Source organism: Eublepharis macularius, chromosome 4 (assembly GCF_028583425.1).
Source record: "Eublepharis macularius isolate TG4126 chromosome 4, MPM_Emac_v1.0, whole genome shotgun sequence".
Classification (NCBI taxonomy): Eukaryota; Metazoa; Chordata; class Lepidosauria; order Squamata; family Eublepharidae; genus Eublepharis; species Eublepharis macularius.
This window is the reverse complement of record NC_072793.1, coordinates 82704583-82721882: the sequence shown is the minus strand read 5'-3', so window position 1 is coordinate 82721882 and position 17300 is coordinate 82704583. Positions and strand designations below refer to the sequence as shown.

The following is a 17300-nucleotide window of genomic DNA, read 5'->3' as shown; positions in this document are numbered from 1 at the left end:
CACTTTCATCATTATTTTGCTCTCATCATGTCTGACAGGATGTTAGCAACACTCCTCTAGTGGTTTGGATTTCTTCCCTGGTACTCACATCCATCAGCACTATGTTAGTGTAATAGTCCTCTGAGACCAGCACACAACTTATTAAGATATTTATATCAGTGACCAACCAGTCCTGAAATACATGCCTGTTTAGTATGGCTAGATGGAAAGCAATAGCAGGATACAAGAGTGTGTTTGTTTTTTTACTAATATTATGAAACACCACCTTACTTATATTTTTGCCCACTTTGGATTTTTTAGGTGGAGAAGGAAAAGGATTTAGAATGTAGACAGCAAATCTCTGAGCAGTGTGAATTGCTGAAGAGAGAGCAGGAAGAGAGACTACAAGGTAAAAGTGCAAATTTTGTTTATATGCTAGCTTCCATCTGCTGCTAAACTCCACTCAGTACCATTGTTCCACCTCCTCTCCACTTTCATGTCCCATACACATTGCAGTCATCAAAGAGCACTGGTGGAGTTATTCACATTTGTGTCCCACTTGTTATCAATGATGGATCCCAAGGCAGTGTTCCTAATGTTCCCTGGAGGTCTTCCATCAAAGCATTGATGATACTGTACTTAATTTTAACAAGGTTGCTTTACCAGGCTGCCCTTGTAGGGTTACCAGGTTGCCTGGCAACTGGCAAGAGTTTTGGGAGTGGAGACATGTGGGGAGCACAGTGTCATGTGAACCATATCGCTTTTATGAAAACCTGAAAGTAACATCTTGTTGCTCTAGGATTTGTCAGCAATTGTATGGCAAAATTATAGAGATCCAACAGTTCCTAGAACTACATGATGTCACTTCTGAATTTTCCCCAGAAACGTCATCACGGTACACACAACGCCAGCTTTTAAAAATATTTTTCTCCTGAAGCCACTCAGAACAGTGGTGGGCAACAAGGGGTGCTGGCAGGAGACTTCCCACCATAGCGGGAGTCCTGCAGCCCTATGCTCCTGGGACTTTCCTTCCACTGCTTACCTTGCTGGCCTTCAGGCTGTCGTTTTAGTTCTACTGTTACAGGCATTCCCATCATTGTTGCCTTCCTGGTTCCCTTTTGTATACTCCAACCACTACAAGTGCTTCTTCTTATAGCATACCAGCAACATGTTTGTGGCTGTAGAGAGATTTTCATGTATCATAGGAAGTGTGGCTGAAAGCAGAAAGCTAGCAAGAAAGGGTTACTATACAAATGGAAGTACAGGAAGTAAGATTTATACAGTCAAAAATGTATTTAATGCCTCTATACGACAGCAAAGGGTAGTAATGCCAGTACTAAAATGTTGTGCATGCAAGACACACACACACCACACAGATTCTTCTCTGCTCTCCAGACATTGGCAGTGACTCAAGATAGTGCTTATAAATGAGTCATACTCCCAAGAAGTCTTTCTGGTGTGTCTTTGAGTGGATTGGAACCATTCATTTCTTGGTTGGCACATATGTTTTTAGATTTCTTGGTTGGCACATGTATTTTTAGATTTCTTGGTTGGCACATATGTTTTTAGATTGTCCACACCTGAGAGAGAGAAAGATGAAGACTTGCATGCTTACTCCCCTGGGCTACTGCAATAAATCTCCTCTTAGGAGTCCTTCTGATTATTGATTTGGTATTTCTCTTGCAGAGCTCCAGAAAACACATGACCAGGAGAAGCTGCTCCTGAAAGAATCCTATGAAAAGTCCCAGTCATCTTTACAGGTGCCACTCTCAGTGCTGAGATAGCTCCAGATTCATTACTGTCTATCAAGTGCTCAGAGAGAAGATGCACAAATCCCCTGGCTAAACTTCTGCAGCACTGTATTGCGCTGCCCCTTGATTTCTTGAGCTCCTAAATGAAATGAATACCCTTTACAGAATTTCTTCCCCTGAGCTGTTTACTGTAGCCTAGGAGATTCCAAATGAAGTCCTTTCAAAATGAAATGACCAACTGCCATTCAATATATTTCTCCTCCATTTGTTTGTACAGTTCTTCACTCATGGAAGCTAAGTGGAGGGTCTCATGGCATTAAGCAGAGATTCATGAATTCAGGATGTTCAGGAGCTATACATCCATCCCTCAATCGCATGGCATGCCATTTTGTATAAAAAAAATTCACCTTCAGAATGTCATTCTTCCCATGGTTTGGGCCTAGACTACCTGAAGGATCACTTCAACCCATATCAACCAACCTGAGACTTGAAGTCCACCCAGCAGGCCTTTCTGTGGGAACTAGCCCTAGCAGAGATTGGGCTAGTGGAAACCTGGGAAGGGGGTGTGCTTTTTCAGCTATTGCTCCACAGCTTTGGAACTCCCTCCCACAGGAGCTGAGAATAGTCACTTCCATAAAGATGTTCCACATAGGTTTGAAGATCTGCCAGTTGGCCGTTAAGTTAGATCAATAACACATGGTGTGCAGAGGGTGTAGTATGATAGAATTTTGTGTTCTGTTGCTTTGTACTGTATTGTAAACTACCTTGGGGAATTTTTGTTTAAAGGTGGTATATAAATGAACTACAGGCTCTGCTAGATCAAATAAAAGGTCTGTTATTTCCAACCTGAGGAATGATTGGGCCCAAGATTACCCAGTGAACTTTTTGACTGAGTAGGAATTTAAGCCTGGGTGTTTCCGCTCCTAGTCTGACATTCTAATCACTACACCACTCTAGAAAGCTTATTAGTTAAAACAGAAAGGTGCCATTATGTGGCCTTCACATTTCAGCTAATAGTGGAACAGCTAGACATGAGGAATTTGCACGTGCTGACATAATCCTAGAAAATGCTAATTTTAAACTATCTTTTGGGGAAATTGGGCACATGCCTGTTCCATATAAAGAAGCAATGACATCACAAGACTGATCTACCACTGGTTACAAACTCTCTACCATGAAACTGCCACACTGTTCTTTATATCTTTGTGGTAATACTGCAGTCTGTTGGGACTTTTTGTGTCATTTGCATATCTGCTATCATATATATATGATTGGGGACACATTTTCTTCTGAATTATTACTGCTTCCTACAGAGTAACAGGCTTGTGTTAATTTATTCTTCCTTGTCTTTGTGCTACAGGAGATGATTGACAGATTGAGTTCCCAGATGGCATCCTTCCAAGAGAAAATGAAACGGGTAGAGGAGTCAATCCTGAGTAGAGACTTTAAGAAGCACATCCAGGTGCTGTAAACCAAACTGTCAACAATCTGTTGTAAGGTCTTTCTAAATGTGTGTATTGATAGATGCCACTTCTTTCATTTAGCATTTATCAGACAGATAATGTCAAAAAAGGAGGACACTGGATCCAAAGGACTGTGTTTGCTGAGCAATAAAGGGTGGTGGTGGATGCTACTGCTTATACGCTTCTGTTAAAAATAGACATCTGGTGCTGTCCATCCATGAAGACAATGATGTCCACAAACAAGGTTAAAAGCCTCTAGAAGCAGAAACACATACCCGGTTCTCTGGATGTTCAGACAGCGATCCCATTCATTTTCATTTAAATCAGTTTTAGGCCAGGTATCTGTGATTCTTTTGAGTGTATCAAAATGCTTGTAATGATACTAGAGCATTAGGGAAAATTAGTTCTGCTTCTCATCAGGTGGAGGGAGGGGCTTGAGGCAGTTTTCATAGCCTGCCTACATAAGGCTATGCTCTGTAGGTTGTTGGAACAAGTTGTCTGCCTAGGAGCTGACCAAGAACTTGGATCCAGCTGCATCCCTGCTTTGTCTCCTGCTTCTCTTGTTTTCAACCTCCATCTGTTTTAGCATGAACCTCTGACTTCAGTCATTGCTGCCTGCAGACTCCCATTTACCTCCACGTGGCAAAAAGCTTTGCTTCACAGGCTGCAACTAGTCACAGTCATAATTAGTTGAGTTTAAAGGTGAATGAAGACTTGTGATATAATTCTTGCGGGGAGGGGGCAGTACAACAGGAGAGACTGTGTGTTTTTATTGAACCTCATGTTAAAGTCACCCGGAGCGCGCAGTGTTAACAAGTCAAGGAGCAAACCAGCCTTGACAATGTTCAGTTTCTATGGGGATGAGCAAATGTAAAATATTCCATTTCTGTTTATTTTCATTTATATTTCTGGTCTACAGTGTGAATCTCTAGTTTTTGCTGTTGGTTTTGTAGATTTGTTTGTGTACATATGTTTTGTGGGTTTTATATACTGTTGATATAGGTTTGCTCCTAAGCTAAGACAAATGGGCGGGGCAGAGGGGGGAATAATTTCAACCCAGAGAAAACCAAGTGTGTAACCACTGAGGAAGGCCCTTTGGCCGAAATGCATTTGGTTTGCTTTGGTATACATATATTTTATGCCAGAACTTGGTGTACCTGGTCATAGGAACAATTTTTGTCACATGTGACATCATCATGTATATAGGTGTTATTATTTTTTTAATGTACTAGGTGTTATTATTTTATAAAATTGTATAGGTGTTATTATTTTAAAAAATGGTAAATATATCCAAACTTTATGGATTTTAATATATGGTTTTAATGTTTAATTAAAGATTTTGTGATTTAATATTTTTAAAGGTTTTTTTGGATACGTACCTTATTATTTCTACACAAAATGTTTCTCTTCTTTCAGTCTTTGTGGTTACTTGGTTCCTAAGCTGCTTTCCTACTCATGGTAGGCATTTTTGCTCACGGAAGAGCGGGAGGGAAATTTTACTGATTCTGCCCTCCCACTGCAGCCCCCCCCCATTTAACCCCCATCATGTTCTTCGAAGTCCCTGACCCATAGAGGGGAGAATTTCAGGGAGCATAAATGACTTGCAGCAGGAGAGGGGAGGCAGGAAATTTATCATTTATGCAGCGAAGCTCTGCTTGTGGTACACAGGAGCCACAGTATTTTAATTTCGGTGTACATCCTTTATAAAGCTGAATTATTGATGCACAAATTACATTGGAAAATGCGTACATTCTACAGGGGAAATAAAGAGAAAACAAGAAGTGATGCAAAAACAAAGAACTGCAGTTTTATTCATAGAAGGTGGAGCAAAACTGAAGTAAGGATTTGGGGGGATTAGAATAGCAGAAATTAGAAATTCAAAACCGTTCCTGAAGTGTAGCAGGATTTTGATGAACAGGTACGTATAGAAAAATGATCCCCCTACTAGCATATCCGAGGTCATACAGATAGTTTCAGTCACCATAACCATTTCTAAATGAGCTTATCCCACTGTAACTCTTAGGATGAGTTTACAAAAGCTAGTTATTGCTCAGTGAATGCATTGTTAAATGATGATTTGGATGTGTGAAAACAGTCCTAACAGATTGAACGCTAGAGAGAGTCTTCTTGTATCTTCTCCTTCCCTCAGATGTAGTACTTTTCAATGGTGGTGGTGGTGAATCCATTCATCTGCAAGTGACTTATTGAATCCATTTCCAGCAAATAGTTGTAGAGAGAGTCAATCTCTGAATGCAATTGTGCTCCTATATGACATGTATATGATGTCTGGATGTGCTGTACATTTGTATGAATACATGAAAGAATTTGTGTAATTATAAGGGTACATCTGAGTTTCTCAATCTTTTGATGAAAATTTAATTTACTCCCTTTTAAATATAGGCTTATGGGAGCCCCAGCCAGTTCTGGGAACAGGAACTAGAGAGTCTTCATTTTGTCATTGAGATGAAAAATGAACGCATCCACAACTTGGACAAAAAGCTACTAAACCTAGAAACAGTGGTGGGTATGCTGTATTATTGTAGCTGTACCCATGAATTACTAGAAAATGGTAGAGGGACCCATTGTGCTATATAACTGAGTGGCCTCCCTGCTGTAAGCATTACTAAGTTCTATTCAGACATCACAAAAATTGACAACCACCCTTCCTCAGTTTCCTAAACCACTCTCCAAGCTTTAGGTTGAGAAATACTTAGGTCCTGAGAGGTCTTCAGATGCGACCACTATCTTACAAGAGTACTAAGAAGAAAGCTTTGGATTCAGATTTCCCAGGATCCCTACATGCTACAACACTGTCCTCTCCCATTGCAATTTAAGATGTAGTGCGTATGATGCTATTTCACACACACCTTATGGAAAATTAGGCAGCTTGCCCACTTTTTCGCTTCAATTATGCTTGGAGCAACTGAGAGCTGTGCAAAACCTAGTTGATTACATTTTGCCTCCTGAAGCCTTGATATACAGGAGGGAGCACAGAGGTAAAATTGCCATCTTAGAGAGACATAGATGTATTTAAAAGACATCTACCAGGCAGCCTTTTCACTTTTAGTGTTTTTTAAAAAATGAGGAAGAAGACATGCTGATTTTTTTTCTGTTCATAATTTTGATAGGACTATTCCATTTGATCAGATTTTAAAACATTTTTTCAGTTATATAAAAAAATATACCCCAAGTGAACTGGGGTGACAGATTTTTGCATTGCATTAACTTTCAAAACTGTTGGACACAGGCGCCCTCTTAAACAAGCAAAGCAATCTCCCTTTCCACTCAGGAGAGAATATTTCTTCTAAAATGGTATATGCCATCTGGTGGTGCAATGTGATTATGCTTTTGTTTTCCTCATCTCACTGTCATAAGGACTGCCTCCAAGGTTTTTAAGACCCCCCTACCATAGCAAATAAACCTGAGGCACCTCCCCTCCCTGGTATAGCACTGGAGAAGGGGCAGAGAGCTACTTTTAATTGCTTGGAGAGTGACAGTTCACTCCCAGGTGCCTTTCTGCTTACTAAATTGCTCTCATGTGTATATCGAAAATTTGGGAATTTCTGCAAAAGTTTGTGGCCATCTGTTTTCATTATATGATTTAGATGTTTCTGGATGCTGTTTCATGCACAATATCCCTGACACATCTGATGCTTGCTTGGTTGCTCTTCTGTCCTCTGATAGATGGAGAGAAACTTGTTGCTTGAGGAGAAAGTTAAAACTCTTCAGCAAGAGAATGAAGATCTCCAGGAACGGATGCAGAACCACCTGGCAGTGGCAAGGTAATGCCTTAAGCCATATGAAGTGTCTCCCACTAAACATACTTTGTCTTTCTAAAGAGGTTTGTGGGATAAGCAGGAAAAATTCATATCTAAGAACTCCTTGAGAAAACCTTGGGTAAATTCAAATTAATGAGTTTAGAGTGGAGTAAATTTGCATAGGATTATGGTGGTGGTGGAGAGTGCCGTCAAGTCATAGCTGATTTACGGCCACTCCTAGTAGGGCTTTCATGGCAAGAGATTAACAGAGGTGGTTTGCCACTGCCTGCCTCTGCAACTCTGGGCTTCCTTGGAGGTCTCCCATCCAATTACTGCATAGGATTATACTGCTAGTTAAACAAGAATTGTTTTGGATTTCATAAGAAATGAATTTAGAAATAAAGGAGATTATTGTCTTCATATAAACATAGATTTCTTGAGTGTGGGGTCTAGAATTAGAGCCAAAAACTTCATTTTAAGAATGTTCTCAAGTTAATAGACTGGACAAAAGAGATAAATGTATGATTCATAGTTTTTGCGCAAAAATGGTGAGATAACTATTTAATATAAATTATTTATTTAATTTAAAACATTTCTATGCTGCCCTTCCACCCATATAATGTTCCCAAGTTAGCGGCTATCAAAACATTAAAATGGCACTTAAAATAAGGTATATGTAAAATATTTAAACAATTCAATAAAACATGTAGACATATAAACATAACACAACCAGGGAGGAGGGCTAAATAAAACAAAGAAGTCTCTGTTTGCTGGAAGACAATGATAAAGGAAGACAGACTTCTTGCAGAACCTTCTGGGGAAAGAGTTCCAAAATTTCGGTGCCATGACCAAGAAGGCCCTTTCTTGGGTTGCCACGTATCTAATCTCAGATGGTGGGGCTGCCCAAAGCAGGGCCTCTGAAGATGGCTGGAGTGGGTGGGCAGGTTCATATGGAGAAGGCATTCCTTCAGGTAGGCTGGCCACAAGCTATATAGAGCTTTAAAATGTAGGGATTCATAATATATGCCTGTGGTGATTTTGGCGGTAGTCTGAGAATAATAATCCTAGTCACCCAAGGGTCATGTAGAGTAATGATGTAGTGAGCATAATGATAACATGAGGCTATCTAACAATCAAACTGTTAGGTGAGGATGTAGCGTAGCCAGCTGAGAGTCAGGGCAATGCTTCCTGGGTTAATAATAATAAATAATAATTAAAATTGTCCTGATTCTGAATGAGCATTCGTGTCTTTTGCAGTGCCTCTCCCAAACTGTCTGAGGATATTTTTCCTCTGTTAAAAGCTTTGGCAAACATCCTGCCCCTGCTTTTCTTTCTAAACAGTATTTCATATTTTTTCTGCCTTCTGTTTTCAGAACTATTAAATTTCCACTTAAAAGATGAATAAATGCATGTAATGGAAATGGGTCAGTGTTGCTGCCTTTATACCTGCCCTATGAGATTTAAAATTCTCCAGTGTGTTCTACTGTGTACGCTTTCTTTACAGGCAACTTTCTGATGAGCTCATCACTATTCGTGAGGCCATGGAGAAGGAGTCACAGCTGAAAGAGCAAGCCTACCGGGAAAAGGAAGAGTTGCTGTACAGAGTGCTTAGTGGTGATACTTCCCATACGTTCTCTATTTCCACCGAGGCACCGCTCATCGCTACATAGCACTTTGCAAATCAGAAGGGACTGCTGGGAGTTGGGGATGGTGGAAAAGGATAAAAACAAGACTATTCCACCCTTTCATTCTAGTTCTGAACTAGACCCAGAGCTGTGAAACTCTGGCATAAGAAGGGATCCCAAGTTACTGTGTGCTCTGTTAACTTCATTATTCTGACACTTGAAGAGGATAAACTGAGTTGCTTAAAGAGGGGAGGTTTTGTTTCAGCCTTAATATTGGTCAACAGACAATGCTAGACCCTCATATGAGCAACATATGCAAATGAGCAGTGACCTGGGATCTCCCCTCTCCCTCTCATGGAGAACTACATACCTCATGCCACATGAGGTAGGCTGGCGTTACAGTTCTTGTTGGTTTAATATTTCAGTAGCAATGGCTGTAGGTAGGAAAATGCCAAAGAAAAGAAGAGCATGTGTCTGGGAGAGGATGTGCAATTAAAGTTGCTTCCCCTGGTAAGTTCTCCTATCTGCTATTGTCAGAGGTGTAGTTAAACTTCCGTAAGTGTTTTATCTTAGCAAAAGCTAGACTTACCCTCATTTTTGTTATCAAATTGCTGAAAAGAAAGATAACGTGAACAAAAATGTGGATGTAAACCTCTGTTATTGAGGTGCTTGTTTGATGCTCTCCCCGCCATCATCTGTCAGCAGTTTCCTGGAAGAAGATTTAAATGGCTCCACTGTGTTGGTGAGGTTACTTGCATAAGTCTTTTCCACACCCCACTAATGCTGAGATTGTGTGTGTGGGCTGATTCTGTAGGAAAGATCTATGCAATTGGATTTGACTTGCATGTCAGGTCATTTATGGTTGTAGCCACATGAGAACTTCTCACAGATGAACACTTACCTCACATCTATGAGAACATCAGAAGGGCACCTGAAATCCACTTCTTTCCAAAACTAAAACTGATCCAATAGAAACTATTATGCCTGCCTTGGCAGGTCAAGGTCTCTTTGTCAGGTGAGATTTTCTATTATTTGAGATTAAATGAAACATCTGGAAATCAAGGGGTGCTTTGAAACCACTTTAAGAAACTGACAATATAGGGTTCCCCTCCTGATTGTGAGGCAAGAGTAATTTCAAAGAAATGAGCTCTTGTGGCTCTAAACCACTGAAACTCTGAAAGAGGTGCATAGCAATTATAGCTAATGGTGTAGGAAAGATTCATTTGAATTAGAACAAAGTGATTGTAAAATGTATTCTTGTTATAATCCACACACATTTTATACAGCTTGCAGTGGTAGAAATGATATGTAGTACAATGTGTACAGAGAATGTAGTGAATACTGCAAAAACACAGGCTTGTGAAAGTCAGGGCATAGTGGATGCTCAAGGAAAACCAACAAATATTTAGTTTCTATCTAAGAAAATGTAAAACAGGTCTGCAGCTTGTGAGCCACCAAGCCAACCCCCATGTATTTATAATAGCGCTTAAAACCAAAACATTTATCCTGCCTTCCGTGCGACACTATATATTGCTGGCAGGATGCTTTTGGTTGGTGGCCCACGTGCTGTGCTGGGGGGGGGGTACAGATTTTATTTCTGCTGCATATGTGGTACCAGAACTCTTGCCAAAGTTTTCAGCTATATTTCAGGGAACAAAAATTATGTATCATTGTCACCTGAGACAGCTTTAATTGTTAACTGGAACCAATCTATGCCTGAATGCAGACAAAATTTATCTCAAAAAAAGGTGAATCCACTGTGTAAATAAGTATCTGGGTTGTCCTTCCCTGAAGGATAATCCAGATACTATGTAGATGGAAATGATCAACTTCCCACTTTTTAAAAGCCCACTTTAAAAAAAAATAACTTCAAACAGGGATTGTTTTAGATTTTATTATTTTCAGTAACTTCTGTTTTGAATTGAACAAAATTGTCAGGGGAGTGAAGAAAAAATAGCCAAGTGTATGTTTGTTTTGATGCTATGGTCGATGCCAGCACTTGGTTTACCTGGCCTAGTATGGCCTCATGGGACCTCAGCATTCAGCAAGCCAGCTGAAGCCCTGCTACAGCGTTAAGGAAAAAATTCTTAAAGATGCTTTGCATTCAGATTATGTTTTCCAATAGCCATCACTAGTAATCAAGACACCAAAAATTGTGATCCATAAAGAACTAATGAGCTTTATTTACAGTAAAACCCAGATGCAGTGCCATGTTCCGACACATGCATAAAGATCAGCCATAAGCAGAAAATCTTATATACTTTCCAAAGTTAATTGTTTACAGAAAAGAGATAAAATTGTTATACAAAACTAGATACAAACAATTCTTCAGAATCAAATTCTTCAGGAGACATGGCACCATAACACGCCTGATTGACAGGACAGTAAACTCTCTCTGTAATATAAACGTGCTACATGTCTGGTGCCTTCCCGAGAGGGTGCTTATCCAAGGTAAATCCTTGAGTACAAAGACAAAACAAGAGGTCTTCCTGACTTGCAGTGTTCAGTTTTAAACTCTGTGAGAAGGAATCTGCTTACAAGCAAAAGCTTTTGCTTTCTGTGCGAAACATCAACTCCGATAAATGCTCATACATAGGTCTTTTAGAATAGGGGTCATAGAAATTCCCTAACACACAACACACAGAACTCTCCTTGCCCCCAAAGGAATAAACATTCTTTGACAGTTACATAACATACAAAAGAGGTTCCCATGCCATCAGTCCACTAAACAGACATTTAACCAAACTGGATTCCCAGCCCTTACTGAGTATTTGTGCTACTGATGGGAGACGCAGTTCCAAAATGTAAGTATTTCTTGCCTTTGGGCAAGAGTTCCTGTGGGCTGGTGGGAGGCAAAGACTTTTTCAAATTCCTTTGTCCAGATTCTCCAAAATCTAGCATTGGGTCTGAATGGAGTCTAACCTGCTGCCCTGGGGCTCAGAGGGGAAAGGGGTGTATGTGTGCGGGCATGCAGTTAGTCAAGCTGAGGCCATCAAATCATTGGGAAGATGGGTGAGGTGGTCTGAGAAACATCAAACCCAATCACCTCTACTGCCTAAACCTGGAAATGAAGCGGCATGGTTAACCACAGATTGTGATATTACCAACAGTGCTGCTATTTTAGTCTAGCCACTGAGATATTTGGAGGAGATGTGAGCAGATGTTTTTTGTAGCAAGAAGATCTCAGTGGAGAATTCCTCAAGGACTCTCAAGAGAAAAGTTCCTATGCTGATATTATATCAAACACTGCCAAATGAGATGCTAATGCAAGTGCATACAAATCTTTATCTAGGTCATCTCCCCTTTGCAATCCATTTTGCTGGTTCTTTTGGCTTGCCAGCTGTCTGCCTTCATGCAGTGTGTTTGTCATCTCTTTCCATAGTACTTTTCCTCTCAGACATCACCCCAGAATCAGTGCCGAAATCAGGCCAAGAATAAATCCCACATCTGCTTTTCTGGCTGGGTGTAAGAATTGTGCATTAGATTTACATTCTTTCATACACATGCACCGTGGCACCACTTTAGGTAGTTACTCCAGCATTCAAGGCTTGCCAGATTTTTTTTTATTAAAGACGGTGGATAAAGCTAAATCATTGTTTTGAAATGACACGGTAATGAACTATGTGAAGTCTACATTACTGAATGAATCAATGGGCATGTGTGCAAGGTCATTATAATAGACACAAGTTCAAATTTGAGAGGGTCTGTTAATTGGCAATGTTTTTGTCAACTCCATTAGCAATCAGCTTCCTCATTTTTATGTTAGCAAACATGAAAAGTGTTTGTGTGTTTTCAAATTATGGTGATTTTCTTCTGGTAGCTGCAGGAATGAGGACTTTGGAGCTGGAGGAAGTGTTCCAACATTGCACAAAAGTGTAATTTTTCTTGCAGTATACAAACAAATGAGATTCCTTTTCCATGTCTGGAATATGTTTGTCTGTCTCTGATTCTACACACCTTTTCTCAGGAGATAGCATGTGCCATAGTCATAATAGCATCTCATTTTTTTCCTGGGTAACTCATCTATCTACACCTCATTCATTCTACTGTCCCCCCCCCCAGTGATCTCTTGTCCTCTAGCAACAAGCAGAGACCTTTTCATGTGATAACAAACTGTGGGGCAGCTACAAGGCAGGAACTGGAATGCATACACAACACATCACCTCTGGTAGACCACATGCTCAAGATTTTTCAGTTCATTATGGTCCCTTGAGTGTGCTCTTTGCTGAAACTATGAGTCCACCTTGGATTGTGCTGTAGGACTTGTGATGTTTGCACAGGTATGTCCCAAGTGAAGAAGTAACTGTACTGAGGTTTAGAAGCACAGGAATTTTTATATGGTCCAGCAACCAGTTCAGCAGTCCTTGTGCTTCAGGCATAACACAATACAGAATGGTATCAGGTGGAAGAGGCTGCAAGACTGATCTTGCAGAGAAAGTGTTGATCTCCTTAGTCTTTGACACATTAGTAGAGAAAGTGTTTTAGCATGAGTGCCTGTGGCTGCTACAAGCGCACTGGACTACATTGTAATGAGGGATTCACACATGCACATTCAATGACTGCAATATAAATTATGACTTTGATAGCTCTATCTGCCATTACAGATCAAGCCCTAGTGAGAAAGCTTTGATCATATCTCCTGTAACCTCAAATACAGCAATTTTCAGTGCAGACAATTCACATGGTCAGCTGTGAGTTTGGATTCCAAAACAGACCCAGCCCTATAGCTGTTCCATAACAAGTAGAAATCACCAGTGTAACTTTTTCCTGTTACTGCACCAATTTGCTAGCAAACGCTTCATCTACTGACTTCTGATTGTTATGCAATTGCTAAAAGCATAGGAGCCGTCTCTGGCAAAAAAAAAAAAAGCAGCAGCTAACTGTGAAACATTGTGTGAGAAGTAGAGATGGGCATGAACCAGGGCCGTTTCCACACGACTTAGTGGCCTCTGGAACATTGTGCAAAATGCGGAAGATAGCAGCTTCTCATGCAAAATGGTGCCAAGAAGACGTGATGTCGCGCAAAACTCCCGGATGATAGTGTCTTCCTGGCGATTTCGCGTGAGAAGATGCTGTCTTCTGCATGTTTTGCACAACGTTCTGGAGGCCAGTAAGTTGTGTGGAAACGTCCCCGGAAAATTCCAAACCATGCAGTTTGTGATTCGTAGCATTTCACAAACCACGAACTTGCTCCAGTTCATTAACTGGTTCGTTTGGTTTGTGAAAATACCACTTCCGACAATGTCAGCAGAAGGTCTGTAGACAGCCCATCCACCCGCCCTTGCCTAGGAAACTGATTGATCGGAGCCAGGCTGTCTGCAGTGATGAACGAACCAGGTAAAAATAGTCACAGTTCATGAGAAATGAGCTCCCACGAACCGCCAGTTCGCAAACCACGAACTGGCCTGGTTTGTGATGAACTTTTGTTTGTATTTCGGTTCATGCCTGCCTCTAGTGAGAAGCCGTAGGACGATAACATATTGTGTGGTATGGCTATGGGAATCTGTCCTGAAGGAATAGAAATTGCCACTTCTAAGTTAGGCCCAATTCCCATGTAGGTCCATTTATACAAATCCTTATATTTGGCTTCCTCATTCTACTCCCCAAGAGAGGATGATGAATCTTAAAGAAACAGCCCACCAATAAAAGTTGTCTGGGGGCTTAGCAGCACTATCTGCTGGGCTGAGTCTGGAAAATCTCATTGGAGGTTCAGAGAGAAGGTGAAAGGAACAGGCCTAAGACTTTCGAAGTAATATTCTCTATGGACACATTGTTCAAAATGTTTGCTTGAAATATTCTAATCTGTCTAGGGCCATACCTTTATAAGACAACTACCACATGCATCACTAAGGCAGAAAAGCCCAAAGGACTTTGTAGACTATATAACCTATCACTTGAACAAAAAGAAAGTAATGCAAACTGAAGAGAAAGGGGAAACTCAAACCAGCCCTCTGTTCTCCTCTTTAGACAGATTATTCAGACAGATTGGCAATTATTTAACCAAGACACCTTGCTTTGGAGTAAAAATACTCATGCAGTATCCTATTGTTTTTAAGTTATGCTGAATCTAAACAGTACTTAATCTTATTACATTAATAACACAGATTTGAAAAAGGAATTGAGACAAAGTCTCCAATTTTTGAATTTGGACATTTCATGTCCACTTTGATTCAGCAGTCTTCCTACAAGTAAGCACCGTGCCACCTGTGCCAGTCACTTTGCTGAATGCTGGTACATCAGAGGATTAGTGGACTAAGAATGGGCGATAAAAGTAATTTCCCTGAACTTCTTTTGAAGAAGACTTCAGGTAGCTTTGTACCACTCCCTCCCCCCAAGTATCGCTTGTTATGCTTCCAATTTAGGACTGGACTACACATTAGAGGAAGCTGCCCACAGAATGCAGCCTAAGTCACGTTACAAGCTGCAATTTGCCATTGCCACTTGTGCTGAAGCATACAACTGAGACAATTCATTGACATAAAAACAAGCACTCTGCTGTGTCAGACTACTCATCCATCTAGTCCAGCCTTCCTTTTCATGCACCACCCAAGCAGTTGCCCTGGAGAGCCCACAAACGGCTTAGAGGCCAAGGCTTTCCCCTGATATTGCCTCCACGTGCTGGTATTCAGAGGTTTGTGATATCTAAATGTGGAGGCTCCCTTTTGTCATCCTGGTGAGTGGCCATTGATGAGCCTTTCCTGCATGAATATGTCTAATCCCTTTTAAAAAGCCATCTTATGCTCACGGCCATCACTACATCCACCAGCAGTGTATTATATAATTTAATTACTCATTGAGTAGAGAAACATTTACTTTTGTCCATCTTGAATCTATTGCCCATCAAATTCTTTGGGTATCCTCAAGTTCTAGAGAAGCTGATGGGTAGATTCAGGTCATTCATATGACATACTGAACTGACCAAATTGATACAAACACTTAGTACTCACTGAAGTGGTGTGTATGGGATGTGTCACTTCAGACTGCTGGTGGGAACTCACAAGAGCAGTGTGCCCCAGGGTGGGTAGTCCGGCTTCCAGGCCTATAGGGTGTGTTTTGGTACCCTCTTGCTGAAGGATGTCTCTAGGGAGGACAACTTATCTATCCTATATTTCTTAATGAGAGAATATACTGATTTCCATGTGGCCACCTTTTCAATAGTTTCTAACAACTAAAGGATTTATAGGCTGCCTATGTCGCTGCTTCCCTTAGTGAGTGTGTCCTAACGTCTACGGGCATCTCCAGACCTCTGGCTTGACATGCCAGAATTATGTGCCCTCTACTTTATCTACTTAGCCAAGAAAAGGACACTCTCTGTCCCAAGGAAGACCTGAAAACACACAACTAGTGTCCCAACTGTTTAGTCCTGCCCAAGTGGAATCTCACATCTCTATGTATATCAAAGTAGTGAGATTCTTTGTTTCCTCTTCCTGTGCTTTGGATTAGGTTAGAAAGAGGGAAGTACTATCTCTTCTGTCCTATGAAAATGTGGAGTTCACCTTCTGAAGAAAGTTGGTTCCATTCATAACTTGCTCTACCATCTTGAAGGAAAGGGCATAGATCTCTATCTACTGCTACTACCTGCCATTCTGACACTTGTCTAGCTGATTTTATTCTCATCTGAAAGATGGCTTTAAAGGTCAATTCCTATAGGGGACATGAGGTCATAGGTTCAAAGCATCTTTTGGATAATGCTCTCAATACCAGATTAAGATTTCACATGGGAAAAACCAGGGAATCCTTGGAGGATTCGACAATGAGGTCCCCTTTTAGAATCTGTCATGAGGGTGATGTATAAAGGAATATCCCTTCCTAGAACCCCTAATTGCCGAGATAATCACTATCTGTTGCCTAAGGGTGCTGATGTTAAGACTTTTCTTCAACCCCTCTTGAAGGAAGGATAGTAACTCCCTAATTAGCCCCAAATGGTTACATGTCTCCATCCATGCACTCTTCTGGGAACTTGGCAGGAATTTTTATAGACCCTGTGATACTCTTCCTGGAGGCTAGCACAGTATCAGTTATGACTTCTGCTTAGTCCAACCCTATTAGTTGTTTGTGTTCGACCTCTACGCTGTGAGGCTTGTCAGAGCTCGTTGAGGGTGTGGTATTGTTCCCTGCACCAATGGGCCCTCCTTCAATGGAGGTGCCAGGGATTCATACTTGAAAGATTCTTCAGGTTTTGAGACCACGTCTTCCTGGACCCAAAGGTTGCTATTATTATCACTTCTGCACTTTACTGTGTGATCTTCTGAACAGTTCTGTGCAATAGCTGTACTGTGGAAAGCATACAGGATGCGTGAAGGCAGCTTGCCTCTCACAGCATCTACCCCTATGGTTTGAGGGAGTGGGGCAGTCCTACCCACCCAAGTTTCTTGGGGGGCCGGCTTCTAGGATTGAATGAAGAGTTAGGACAATAGTCTTCCTCTCACTGGGAGGACCTTTCTATTTATAAAAAAAAATTGAGGGGAGTTATTTTTCCCTCTTGGTATAGTGATGGGGAGTCAGGGCTTGGGAACAGACTGGCAATTCCAGGGACAAGCCCCTCCCCTCTGGGATCAAAATCAGCTGACTGACCCTGCCTTCGGAGAGGAGGTGCTATATCCTGTTGAGAGGCCCAGGAGGGGACTGAGGCCTGGGAGTTTGGAAAGTCTAGGGCACAGGCTTGCGCTCTTTGAGGCCTGAGAGGTGGCTAGTTATACCTTTGTAGACATTCTGCCATCCAGG

At 41.2% G+C, this 17300-nt stretch overlaps 1 protein-coding gene across 1 annotated transcript in view; it reads left to right on the top strand.

Moving 5' to 3' along the window:
* CCDC69 (coiled-coil domain containing 69) overlaps window positions 1-12496 on the top strand; it is a 42165-nt gene extending 29669 nt beyond the window's left edge. The window contains exons 4-9 of the mRNA XM_054978533.1: window positions 301-388; window positions 1666-1739; window positions 3091-3192; window positions 5594-5713; window positions 6878-6975; window positions 8456-12496. Of these exons, the coding sequence (XP_054834508.1) occupies window positions 301-388; window positions 1666-1739; window positions 3091-3192; window positions 5594-5713; window positions 6878-6975; window positions 8456-8621 (648 nt within the window). The 3' untranslated portion in view covers window positions 8622-12496. The remainder of the gene's footprint in view (window positions 1-300; window positions 389-1665; window positions 1740-3090; window positions 3193-5593; window positions 5714-6877; window positions 6976-8455) is intronic.
* The last annotated feature ends 4804 nt before the right edge of the window (window positions 12497-17300 follow it).